The 14,163-nt window shown below is 35.3% G+C and overlaps 1 protein-coding gene across 3 annotated transcripts in view; it reads left to right on the forward strand.

The window, feature by feature from the left end:
• ATRNL1 (attractin like 1) overlaps window positions 1–14,163 on the forward strand; it is a 431,352-nt gene that overhangs the window by 55,725 nt on the left and 361,464 nt on the right. For all 3 annotated transcript variants that reach the window (XM_021537269.3, XM_021537270.3, XM_021537271.3), the window contains exon 8: window positions 10,812–11,067. In XM_021537269.3, the coding sequence (XP_021392944.1) occupies window positions 10,812–11,067 (256 nt within the window). The remainder of the gene's footprint in view (window positions 1–10,811; window positions 11,068–14,163) is intronic.

Below are 14,163 nucleotides of genomic sequence, written 5' to 3' on the forward strand. Positions count from 1 at the left end.
ATTTATATGTGTGTGCTGTTAGTGATCTTAAAATGATTCATCATGAATGGAGACTTTTGAGGATAATTTAATTTCTAAGTATTTTGTATTACTGTTTTCTTCTTCAGTACTTAGGTGTATTGCACAGGTTTTGGAACAGAGATTTCTGCAATAGTTCTCAATCAACCTTTTGAGCTAAACCTGCCAATAAAAGGCAGAGGTGTGTGTGAGATATAATTGGGGTTGTGGGCAGTGCTCCTGCTCAGCAGGCACCACCCCCAGGGGCTGAACCCCACAGGCAGAGCCAATTGCTGGTGGCAGGGTCCTTTGGCACTGCCACACCTGGGCCAGGATGGCCCAGGCGTGGGGACTGCCCAGGGAATCCAGGTGCACAAGGAGACAGGACTGGAGAGAAGGCTCCAGCTTATGCCTGAGGGGGCTATTGGGGGTGACAGAGAAACACAGAATTGTTAACCATGACAGAGAAATACAGAATTGCTGTCACAAATTTTCCTTTGTTTGCATAAGGCATTGCCAGCAGGGCAGGACAAACCAGGATGGTAACAAGTCAGACCAGAGCGTTCATCTCGCCTGGTAACACCTCTTGAATAATGGGTAACAGTGAATGCCTAGGGAAAAATATAAGACAAAATGACAGGAACTTACAGAAGCTTCCTCAGACTACTGTCCTACTTTGCAGCTGGGATTTCCTAAAATAGGTAGTATTTTTGTGGAAAAATTATGAATCCCTGTTATTTAATATTTTTTTTCAGTTTTTGGACCATGTATTTATTTTAAAACATACCTCACGCTGTGCCTAAGAATTCCAGAATATTTTTTTAAGAAATAAAACCTTTTCAGAAATGGTACTAGCTGGTTTAATTTTGATAATCCCTACTTCTTATTCTCCATTTATTTCCTCATACTACTCACGATTTTCTGTAAGGCCATCATACCCTCCACCATTTCTTTTTCGTCCTGAAAATTCCTTGTGTTTTTAATAATCTATAAGGAAGGTATTTCATACCTTGGTTAATATTGTACCATTGCCTTTTCCTCTTCTAATTCTGTTCTATCCCTTTTGAAAAAGGAGGAATCACAGTCTTTAGTGTGTTCCTGCCTCAGAGATTGATGTCATAGGGAATTCAGGGTCTAATTTTTTTCCTATTAATTCTTTAGAGTACTTTAGCATTTTGAAAATCTGCTGTTGGCTTTGAACTGGATTTTTATAGAACTGTCAGTTACACCCTCAGGATCACATTCTAGGCAATTCAGAACCCATTCCCATATGTTTAGACTTGAAATTGTTTTTTCACATAGGCATCTTTTCATCCTTATGCACGTGAAGATTTATTTACTCTTTAATTTTTTCTTGTATTGCACAAGCAGTATTAGGAGATTCTTCTGCAATTATTTGCCTTTGACCATTGTCTCAGCTATTTTAAATAACATAGTAGACCCAAAAATTATTGCTGTTTTTCCACTCATTCTCATGCCAGCTTATTTTTTAAGCATATTGAACAAGCAAATCCCAACTGTACAGGTCTGTGGAACACTATTAATGATCTTTATTTGTTTAAGAAGAGACTATTTTTTTCCCCAAACTTTACTTTATCAACTTAATTAGCCTTGTGTTTGCTTTCCTTGTTCCAGAACATCATAGTTCCTATAGGGCATGAGGAATATTATAAAGCATCTTTATGAAATTTCAGATACATGTATGATCTGGACCTTTTATTTCTTTAGAAAAAGCCAGGGCTTTATTTGTGAGATATAACTTCCATTTTCAAAAATTCATAGAATTTTTCCTCATCTGTTTTTCTGTTTCACTCACCAAATTCTGTCCTTTCTGCCTCTCCCTTATCAGTCTTTTGGTATAGACCCATTTTTAAACAGGAATTTACATACTGCAGACAGGGGTTAGCTCTTTAATTTCTTCAGAACTGATTTCAGGGACTTTCTCTGCCAGTTTATTTTTAAATTTTTTTTCTCTACATTAACTTTTCTGTTTTCTCCATAGTTTTTGCTATAGAAATAGCTGTAAAGTCTACCATGAATAACTTATTTGGGACACTTAACCTCATTTTATTGCTATGGCTTTCACTTCTCAGAATACTCCCTCAGTCTGTTGGCACCACAAAATATCTAGTTAGGTGTGTTGCTAATGCTTTTGAAAAGTGATATCTTAATATTTAATATATAAATTCTGCAGGCATCTCATTAAGGTGTTTCATACTTGCCTTGGTGAGTCTCTGTTTTAATCTGATGGAGTTTCTGAACTTTGTTTTGAGCTCTACTTTTTCTTCTATGTTTCCATTATCCTTCTGTTAAGTAAAACTTTATTTATTTTGTTATTTGTAATGGAAAGTTTTTCTTTCTTGTCAAATAGGATGCATTCTTGTAATCTGAGCAAACAATTCTTAGAATGTCTTAGAATTAATTTTTTCACATTTTTCATATTTTTCTTTTAAAGCTTTTACCCTTTTAGTTGTACATTTTAGTTTCTTTTTATGTTTAGCCTTCTTTTATATAGTGAGTGCTTCCTCCAGGTTAAGAGGAATTCAGGGCATGGGCTAATATTTTGTTTTGTCTTGTTTTCCTGGCATCTGATCTTACAGAGATATTGAATCTGTGTAGTAATATAAACTAGAATTTGTGCATGCCCTAACACTGACTCCAAGCTTGCTTTTCTTCCTGTCACTTCCCTGATTCATTACTAATGTATTATCTGTTCTTTGAAAGGTCAAATCTTTTTGACCAGTGACTTTGATTATTACAGTTCCTGTAGAATGTGGACTTTTTAGTCAAGAAACATTTGCGTAATGTATCATTTAGCAGTTCAGAATAAAGACTTAAAATATAATTTAACCTTTTTATTTGACAGTGCTAATATTTTCTTGAGACATTCCAAACTAAAGGGTAACTGTTTTAGAAGCCCTTTCACCAGCAAATATTAAATGTGATTTGTGTTAATTCAGACATCTCTTTGGATTTCAGTGAAGGAGTGCAACTCATGTTAATAATGAAAGCTGCAAATAAAGGTATAATGTAGAAGCTGTGGTTGTTGTTGAAGACATGTTAATTAGCAATTAGGATTCACTAATAATGAACCTATGTGAAATATTAACTACTGTGCTGCTTGTACTGGTGATTGTCAAATGTCAAAAGTTACATGGGCCGGAAGAAACTGCTCATGCAAGTCAAAGAAATTTCAAGGGGAAAACGTACTCCCTTCTGGAGTGACTTCTTACATTAACTTGTTAGGATAAAGTTCTTATATTTTTCCTTTTAGATCTTCAGTCTCTTGAAAAAGACAGAAAAAGTAATTTAGAGTGAAGAGCAGTAGTACATAATACCTAGAGATGGCAGCTTTGAGCTGTGTTTTCAGCTCTGTACCAGTAATTGTGTAATGTTTCCTTTATGGTTGATAGAAAAAAAATATCCACAGAGCAGAAATTACACTAAGTTTTTGACTTGAGCTTCTGAGATTTCAAAGCCTAGTGCTAGGCTGGAGTGAGAGCGCAGAGCCAGCATTGCCTGATTGTGGTGCAAGATAAATTGCAGCTGTGTGATTGACTTTGTGGAGAATGAAGTAACTTACTGTGCCCATTTTCCTCAGAAAGCTTCTTTGGTAAAATATGAAGTACTGTTCTTCTTTATTCTGAAGAAAAAAGATCTGAGGATTCCCACTGATATATGGTTATAAAAAAAATCCTCACAACTTTTTATGCATTTACAGAGGAGAGAGCATAAAAGAGCTCTTGCTTTTAGACCAGCTAAACTGTTAAATAGTTTTCAAGCTGATTACTGGAAAGGTGCTGTTAGCAAGTGGTTCTGCTGCATCTCATAAATTGTATGTAGTTTCTGGCATCTTGGTACTGAAAATATCAATGTGCTTTGAAATAATTTATATAAGAAATAGGCTTATAAAGAGACTGGAGGACATGACTTGTGAGGTTTTTAGAGTAGGTACATATAGCTTTGATAAACATGACTATATAGGGAGTTAGAGTAAATTCCAAAACACTAGATCCCTGAAATTAAGGCAAAAGGGAGTTGCCTGCAAGGTGTATATGTGATCACCTCTGGGACTTTACTCAGTTTTTGGTAGTATCACCAAAATTGGCTACATTTTGCCTCATAATTGAGCTCTTGATGCTGGTCCCAGGACAGTGGGAGGATGGCTGGGCTTGGAGGCTTGTTTTCTTTGAGACTGGCAGTAGAGATGAGCTAGGCAAGCTGATGTAGTAGTAACCATAAAGTACACAGACCATTTTATATATAGTCAAATTTAATTTAGTTCATTTGAGTTTTATGAATGTAACTTCCACTTTTAAAACTTTATTAAGAAAGGGTAATTGTTTTGATTATTTTTACAAATTAATTGGTGTTGATGTGGAGTATGTATATATCCTCTGCTTTTTTATTAGTCTTATCAAAAGCTAGTATTAACAGAGCAAAAAAGGGTAAAAACTTTTCCTACTTTATTATGAACTAGATAAAATCTTTCATCAGTTGGTTTATTGTTATTCTTCTAATGCCTATTTTTGCTGGCTATTGTAACATAATTTGAATAACACTGGACCTAAAAATGTATTTTCCAACAAGTATTTTCTAACTATTCTATTAAATAGCTATAGGTAGGTTGTACTAGCAATTTCTGTAGTTTTATTGTTCTGTGACTTTAAATTACATCTTATGCACACCTTGTTCTCTTATTCTGATTTGCAGATCTCAGAAGTGTGAGAAGTAGGTGAGATGAGCTGCCCTACACTTTTTGCATGTAGTCTTGAGAAAAGCCTCTTTAGACTTCCCTTCTATGAAGTGGCCCTAATTCATCAAGAGAATGGTTCTTTATGTAGAAGTGTCATATTTTTGATTCCTCATTTCAGTGTTATATTCCAGTTGGTTTGGAAGTGAAATTCAAGTAAGACCACCTTAATTAATAGCTTTTAAATCCTACAACTAGTGGAAAATTGCAAATAGCAAAGAAATAAATTGATAGCACTCTTGACCTCCAGACATACAATGGGGTGCAATATTGTCTTGACCTTGAATTTGTCCTGTTGGGAACATAAGTTAAAATATTCCTCTCCAGTATTTTATTGATTCTTATTCAGAGAGGATATAGTACCACAACAAACTAAGAATTATTAAATCGGCTTCAGGAGGAAGAGTTAAGTGAAGTCTGTCAGACATGGTCTAATGGGAGGATTACTGGATCAAATAGAAGTATAACTAATTATTAATTTTGATATAACATATAAAATATTCTTGATAATGTTAACCATATTAAAGGAGATAACAGTTTGTGGAAAGGAAGAGGAGATATTAGACAGCCCTAAGACAGTCCAGACAGTCCAAACCTAAACATGTTGAATGCAAAAAAAAGGCTTGTGGAGATGAGTTATTGCCAGATAACATTTTGTGAGACTTGAATTTCACTTGGGGAAAGAAAAAAAAAAAAAAAAAAAAAAGGAGAATTTCTTTAATGATGTACCAATTTGACTAAACTTTTAGAAATTTCAGATAGAAGTACAGAGAACAAAAATCCTAATAAATGTTAGAGTTCTGTTAGTTTACATAAAGTTAATTTCAATGTCAAGCCATGCATACAGTCTAGGGGAGAAAAAAGAGTGATCTGGTTTCTAGAAAATAGCGGATGACTGTTCATGTAGTTTGTGAGTAGCATTTCTTTGGCCAATTCTTCAGGAACAGTTTAGATTTATATAAGAATTAAGGCAGGAAACTAATTTCTGAGAGTGAAACTTTTCCATGTAGCCATGCTATAGTTCAGAAATACAAAATTAAAATTATGTGGTTATTTTACTGTGATTAACTTCCTTCCAATTCATTAGAAATGGATTATAAATTACCCCTTTGTTGCATGTGTTTTTTTTTTTCCCCCACCTTTTTTACTGGTATCTACCAGATAAGATTCTTTTGGAATGCAGGCAGGATTTGCATAAGAGTGTGTCATTCCAAGGTACAGCCTGAACAGTTAAGCATTGTTCCTTTGGGAAAAAGAAAAATTGTGAAGTCTTAGGAAAAAAAAAAAGATAAGTTTTAGAAGTCTTGAATTACTGCATTTATATGAAATATAAAATCAATATTAACACTGAGATAAGGTATAGGGAAGAGAACATGTCCAAGGTCAATCAAACAAATGATTTTTGGCTGTTTGTTCAGGATTCAGTGTGAAGTGTGTGCAAATGTTACTCTGCTCCGGTCTACAGAGTTGGTGATTGGGACTTAAGGTCTTCTGGTGATCTTTTAAAATATCCTTCCTTATTAGTTTAATTTTTCCTCACTCTAGAATGCTCCTCTGTCAAGGATCTTCCAGTCTTGACCATTCTCAATGAGAAATGTTTATTCTTATACTGAAATTGAATTTATTGTAATCCAAATTGTGCACATTGTGTCTGGTTTATTTGCTGGATTACCTTGGGAAGAATATGGCTACCTCTTTTTTAACCTCCCTTACCAGGCATTTGATTTTCTTTGAATTACTTGGTTATTCAACAAACATTGTCTCCAAATATGATGATGGTATCAATAAGATAAAGAAATAAAGAGGACTTTAATGTCTGTAAGTTGTATTGATTCTTCCAACCTTAAAAATCTGACAGTTTACTTCTTCTCCTATATTTGAGTTATTCTCTTGGTCCAGTCAAAAAATGTGCATGTCATTCATTACTTTGTAAGAGCAATTCTAGATCAAATGAATGTTTTCTTCTCTTGAGAAATGTGATTTAACTATTTTCTTCAAATCCTGGTTTGATCTTATCATTCCTTCCTTGTGCTGTCTTCTCTGTCTAATATGCACACTGAACTATTTAACAGATCATATGCCTTTTAAATATTTTTTTATCATTATGGTCCATCAAAATTTTCCACTGAAGTAGTTTGTTCAGGAAAAAATGTGATTTGAGAAAATGGAAACACTTATTGGAAAGTTTTGGTTCCACTGAAGCAAACAGAAGCTGCACTGGCTGTTTTGTTGGCTTGGACCTGAACACCTGCCAAGAAACCAGCTGATGGGATCTGTAGGTGGAATGTCATGATTGAGTGAGCTGTCGACCTGCTCTGTTCACAGGAAGAAATTTCTCTTTTTTCTGTAATTCACTACTGAGCAGGAGCTCTGAAGTTCAATAAACAATGTATTTTTCTGTACTTCAATTTGCATAAAGTAATAGTTATGTGAAATTTTGGTTTAAAAACCACAAGGTCTTTCAAGGTTCTTGTAACTTAGGTATGATAAAATATACCTAATATGGCCAAGGTTAGTTTATTGAGTAAATGCTCAACTTTTCTATCTCATACTGTAATTGAAAGTGTTTGCTTTGATACCTGGTATCAGAATTTTAAAATATGAATGTGTTGGAGGCCTTGTATCATCTTGGTGCTTATCTACCTGTTTTGTTATCTCTTCAGTGGAAAAATCTGCTTCTTGTCCTTTTTGATCTTCTAGACTGAGGACACCTTTTAAGATCCTTAATTTGGGCCAGATTCTTCACACTTTTTTGCACTAATTTCACAAAGACTTTCAATTTTATATTTTTGTTGCCTTTTAAAAAATATTGAATAAAAAAAATTTTACTTTGCAGTCCTGCTTGCTTTGCTATCTTATAAACAAATGTCTGCTATGCTTAATTCAGGTAAAGGTCAGCAGTGTTTGTGTGAGCATACTTAAAAGTCTGTATCTTATGTGTTGTGTCTTCCAGAAAGCCTCACCTTTAGCATGTACTGTGATTTATATTTAGTATATAAATAGGTTATAAAGGTAGTATAAAATTTATAAAGGAGTTCCTTCTTTCCTGTCACATTTTTATGCTGCATGGGACCATTTGCACTTGTATAACTCCTACAATCCATTCCTGTTAAGGCTTTCCAAAGAAATGTCTATCTTCATGTGCTTAGGAGGTTGGTTTTTGCTCTGTATAAGTATGCATGTAACATTTTTTAATTTCAGTTCTGTATTTCTTCCACTGATTTTGGCCTCTCAGCTTGTTTTTCTCTGTGTTCAGCTGATCATCACTTACTTCTAAAGCATTTTTCACCAGTGCTAGGAGATTCTTAATCTCAGAAATAGCCCTTAGCAAAGCTTAGTTAAATCTGGTTTTGGAGCTGATAAAGCAGTTGTCATGACCTTCTTGTCTTTTTCTCTGTGAATATTCCTGTATACAGGATCTGCTGTGTCACCTAAAAGATTGCTCCTCACAGAAGTGTTCTTTTATCTGAACTTTGAATCATTTAAGCAGAACTGTGAGGAGGACTTTGCTATTGTCAGCTGTCCGAGAAATAATTTCAAAGTTCATGCAGCTCTTTAGGTCAACTTTTTTTTTTTTTTTTTTTTTAAGTGTCTTTCCTCAGTGTCAGAAATATTTTTTTTCAAATACTCTTGTACAGCCCCTGCAGTTCCCTAATTAGCTTTCTGTTTATGCTATAATCAGTTATCAGCATTTGAAAATAAGTAGTTCACAATTTGAGTGATGCTGATTTGACTTTGGAGATCTATGTTGTATTGTAAGGAATGAGCCATATAGGATCCTTTCAAGAAGAATATTTGTTCAAACCATTCCTTTGGATCAGTGCACATCCTTCTTCAGTTTTTGTGGGTCTTTACCAAGCTCTTTGAAATGTTTTATTTCCTAGGAAAAGAATGGGTTCAGATACATATCTCTCTAATCCTACTACAAATTCCTTCTGTGAACAGCTTTTGTTCAAACACCATCAGTGACACAGAATATCCCTGCACTGGAAAGATTTAAATTCCAAATCGAGAAATGTTCACCTCCCTCAAATTAAAAAAAAAAAAAAAAGAAAAGTTGAAAATTTTGCAGAAATTTCAAGCGTACTGTGTAAGTGCATCAGACAGTTTGGTCAGGCATTTGCTGGCTAATCTCTCTGGGTATTGAGGAGTCTTACTGTTCTGGACTCTGTTCCTCACCATCAACTACATGTGTATGGGGCAGCATTATAACCCTCTAAAGCACTTGTTCTAAAGCACTTGTTCTGCTGGACTGAAAAGACTTGTTATTTTACTGATCACCTATATTTGCCACACCATTCATAAAGGGTCAAGAGCTCATCTTTCTTGATATGTATGATGATAATAACCCAAAGTTTACATATCTATGTTTACAAATCCATCAACTCCTTTTACAATGTCTGAAATTTGTGCATGATTGATGCAGACACTTCTTTGGTAGTTTTGTTATCTTCCAGCCTCTTTTTCTGAGTATTTCATGCCAAGTCAAACTTTGCCAAATATGCTAAACCTGCAGCTTCTTTTTTTTCCCCCTTCTGATTTAAACCTGACAAGTCTGTGTTCAGGGTGAGCCCTAAATATTACATTGCAGAATGCAGAAGACAACTGCCAACTGTGCAGCAAGCAAATGAGATACAGAGTGTGTAGGGTAGTTATGTCCTAGCAAAGACTGAGTATCAATTTCAGAAACAAAGGAAGTTTTTTCTACCCAGTATAACCTGTCCTTGAGCAAGTCTGTGAAGCCAACAATCTGGAATTTGTTCTGTGACTTTGCATACCTTGGCTTATAAATCCAGACAAAGTGAAATTCAGTAGGATTTGCTTTCAGACAATATTTAAATAAATCACTCATTGCTTACTAGAACAGATGGCCCTGCTGTTTAAGGTGTGTGTTTCATGATGGCTGGAATCTCTGCTTTGCATTCATTAAAAAGAACTCAAAGTACTCCCCTATGGGATTTGATTTTAGTAAATGTGGTCAGGAGGAGCCAGCCACATCCTGGGCTGCATCAAAAGCAGCATGAGCAGCAGGTTGAGGGAGCTGATTGTGCCCCTCTGCTTTGCTCTTGTGGAGCCTTGTGTCCAGCTCTGGGACACCCAGCCTAAGAAGCACTGTTGGAGCAAATCCTGAGGAGGGGCCACCGAGGTGATCAGACAGGCTGGAGGAGTTGGGGTTGTTCAGCCTGGAGAAGAGAAGGCTCTGGTGACACCTTAAAGCACCTTAAAGGTGCAAGAGAGCTGGAGGGTGATGTTTTGCAAGGGCATAGAGAGAAGGGAGAAGATGGCTTCACACTGTGTGAGGGCAGGTTTAGTTTAGGTTTTGGTTTGGTTTAGGTACTGGTAAGAAGTTCTTCAGTGTGAGGGTGGTGGGGCCCTGTTGTCCAGAGAAGCTTTGGCTGCCCCATCCCTGGAAGTGTCCAAGATGAGGTTGGACAACCTGGGGTAGTGAAAGGTGCCTCTGGCCATAGTAGTGGGGGTGGGAGAAGATGATTTTAAGGCACCTTCCAACCCAGGTCATTCTGTGATTCCATGTAAGCATTTTCCATTTTCTTTGGGTTCTGGTGACTGAATTTTCTCAGAACTTAAGTTACTTTACTGGTAGGGGAGAATGTGCTCTCTTGTGCATGTGCTGAATGAAATCCCCATAGACTGAGTGTGTGGGAAATCACATCTTAATTCTGTGAACTGTTTCTTAAGAAAAAAATATAATATCCTTTCTGTTTAGCTTTTTTAAAAATAGTATACTGCAGTATGGATTAGAGGTGCCATGTAATTAAAGGTTTTCTGGTTGAAATAATCTCTTTGAGATTCATTTTAGTGTCATTTTCATGTGTAGGTTTATTTTTCAGAGAAATTGACTCCTTATCATTGTTGGTTTAGTTTAAGTGTCATTGTCTGGGATTAGTTTGATATTGAGCTGGTTAATGTAAGATTAAATGTGAAGATTTAAATCAGATTGCTTAGTTATGAAATACTGCTCAGCAGAGGTGTATGCAGTTCAGATGTTATCTTTATGTAATCCATTATTTGCTTTCTCCTCTCTCCCTTCCCATTTTTACAGGAAGACATCTACATGTATGGAGGCAAAATTGAAACGAGTTATGGCAATGTCACTGATGAACTGTGGGTTTTCAACATACCCAGTCAGACATGGAGTACCAGAGTTCCTGCAGTCCTTGTCCATGGACAGCAGTATGCTGTGGAAGGTCATTCAGCACACATAGTAGAGCTGGACAGTAGAGATGTGGTTATGATTGTAATTTTTGGATATTCTTCCATATATGGTTATACAAGCATTGTGCAAGAATACTACATCAGTAAGTCACTTTCAAATCATTTTGCTCACAAACTGATAAAAAAGTGTGGTTTTCTTAAGTGAAAAAAAGTGATTTTTCTTCTTTTCAGAAAGAATTTTTTTTTCCTTCAAGTTATATACATAAGATTTCTTGCCAAGTGCTTCATGTGTGTTTGGAGCACCATGACATTTTCCATTTTACAATGTGGTTGTGGTACCCTAAAGAGGATAAAAATTGAAACCAGAAATTCTTCACTGTTGTAATTGTGATGAAATGTAGTTTTTCAACACAGACTTGCTGTTTTACCACAAAGTAGAAGATCAAAACAAAAAAATTTAGTTATTTTAAAGGCTCTTAAATTCTGGTATATTATTTTTCTTCTGTTTTATTGTTTTTAAATTTAATAACTTAGTTCATCATTATATATAAGGTTCTCTCTGTTGCTGTTACAGGTAGTAATTGAAAATGAACTCTAATTTTCTCTAAATAAGCTACTGTGTCAGTCTGGTTTTCCTCTTGTGAACTGCAAGATGTTCCTGGGGTGATTTTAAATGCTAAAATTAAATAAACTAAGGGAAGTCTTTTTATCCTGCACAGAGTGCAGTTAAGATACCACTTCAGTGGAATAATACTGAAAATCAACACCTGATAAATTCTTGGGTATATTTATATGCCTACTAATTAAATTTATAGTCTTCTACATTTGTTTAATTACTTTTTTCTGTTGAGTTTACCTGAGTATCTCAGTTATTTATGCAATTACAGGAGGCATAATACAAAATTTCAGTGTAATACCTACATGCTAAGGGATGATAATTGGTTTTAATTGTCCGTTTAATTTTTTTTCACATATGCATATTTATAGAACCACTGTTTAAACAGATTTATAGGTTCAGGAAATCCCTTTGAAACTCAGATAGTCCTTATGCTCCCTGGCATTATCTCTGATGGCAGTGTCAAAATTATTTAACAGTGTTGAAAAAGGATAAAAGTGAATGGCAGCAAGAAGAAGAGCACTGTAATGTTCTTTATTCACACTGAAAAATTCCAATTTAACTGCACAAAAGCTACCCTAAAACTCTGGTCTTAGAATGATGTTTTACAACAGTATTTTAATATTTGTTGAGCATTAAAGGCCGGTTTTTAGAAAAACTGACTTTCAGAAAGTTGTTTTTTTTGACCTATCAGAGATGTTTTTCTTTTACTGTAAAGGAAGGAATATGTTGTTCTAGGTTTCTGCATGCTCATTCATGTAATGTTTATTGGAAAACTTTGAATTATTTGCTTCTTCTGTTAGAACTTTAAGTTATTTGCTTCTTCACATGCTGCTATTTTAATATGGAGTAGAAGTACCAATTTTATTCTTACCTATTATTGTTGTTAGTTTAATTAGGAAGAAGGGAACATGATTTGTATTGTAAAATTTTCTGCCTGGCTGATTTTATTGATGGCCTTATGGTTGAAATGGAAAGCTTGTTCCTATGTTTTTTTTTCTTTAATGTTACAGCTATGTTTGTGGAGGATTAATAAAACAATCTATTTAAGCATGTATAACACACAGAAACAAAGAAAAAACCTCAAACCTTCCCTACCATGGGGATAAGCTTGGAGTAAGAGAAAGCAGTTCTCTGTCAATTGTGTGTCAATTATTCTCAATTTTTAATGTCTCCTTTTTGAGAGTACATTTTTGTCGTATTCTAGTGAGAGATTTAGTTTATTAGAGAAAATGTGTTTCACTTGCATCAAACACAAAGGAAACTTGTAGCAGTGTGGGGTATTACTGTGGAAACCCACTGACTTCAGCTGTCTTCTCACCTGATGAAGGATTGATTGTTGGGGCTCACAGCACCTGGCAGAACACGGGGTACCTGAACCATTGCTGCCACAGAGAATTCTCATTTGTCATTTCACCTCACTGCATCTCCTTCCTTTCCCTCCCCTTGAAGTGAAATTAATTTTGTGGTAAATTTTCCTGAGTTCTGTGTTGGCCGTAGCATTTATCTACAGTTTTGCAGCTGTAGGAACACATTTTTAACCATAAAATTCCAACTGGTGGTTGAATTAAGAATTACTGTTTTTTTGGAAGGACTTTAGCAGTACAGGATCCAAAATTAAACGACATAGGAAGTGAGAAGCATTGCTGTGAACTCATCTGAACAGGAAAGGAAATTTCATAAAAATAAGGGTTTCTTATTTCTATTTCTATAACATCAGAACGTGTTTTTTTCTTTCTCTGCTTGCTTTAAAAGCATACTGCTTTAACATTTCAAATTGTGCTGTTATGGTTTCTACATGTTATCAAGTAATGGTTGTTAGTCCTAATGAAGGCTATTTTTTCAAGCATTTGCCACATGCCTACTGAAAGAAAGAGACAAAGAAGCAATTTGTCATTTGGTTCATATGTACTGAAACCTCTAGGATCCAGTACTTTGATGAACTTGGTATGTGGAATTCTGGTGCTAAAGCCTTCTTTGGTTGCTGTGACCATGATTTCCATGAGGTCCATGTTAACACCTGAAGAGGTTTTAAATAATTTTGGAAATTGCTAGCTTTTCATGTAGGTATGTAGTTCTTGTTGATAAAACGTGCCAATCAAAGGTGTACCCAATCTCAAAATGTCTCTGGCATTGTCAGATTAGGAGAGAAAGTAATTTCTATCAGAGTAAAATAAATTCTGGAATAATTGGACAGGGTTTGCAGGCAGATTTTCACCATGCAAAGTCACATGAATTTATTTTCACTCCAAAGGTATGGTGGTTGCTGCAGGAAGAAAAGAGCTTCCTGTTGTCCTTTCTTGCTGCACCCAGACTTATGACTTCTGAGGAGCCAGTAAATCCTGATGTGGGAATTATGTGAATGATTTTACTAACTTGAACCATAAAGCTTTTCTGGGTTACTCCCCAGGGAAATTTATTTCCCTTTAGGTTAGCAATAGCTCATAAACCTTCTAAGAATCTCAATGAGAGTCTCAAGGTGAATATAATAATGTTGTTTTGTTTTAGCTGAGGTTTATAAAGGCTCCTTATATATTAAGAAACTTCTGAATAAGTCTTCTGTGATTTTATTTCTTCTGCAAGACAGGTTTCTTTGGATTAACATAATATCACAGTATTTTAG

The sequence above is a fragment of the Lonchura striata genome, chromosome 7 (genome assembly GCF_046129695.1).
Source record: "Lonchura striata isolate bLonStr1 chromosome 7, bLonStr1.mat, whole genome shotgun sequence".
NCBI lineage: Eukaryota > Metazoa > Chordata > Aves > Passeriformes > Estrildidae > Lonchura > Lonchura striata.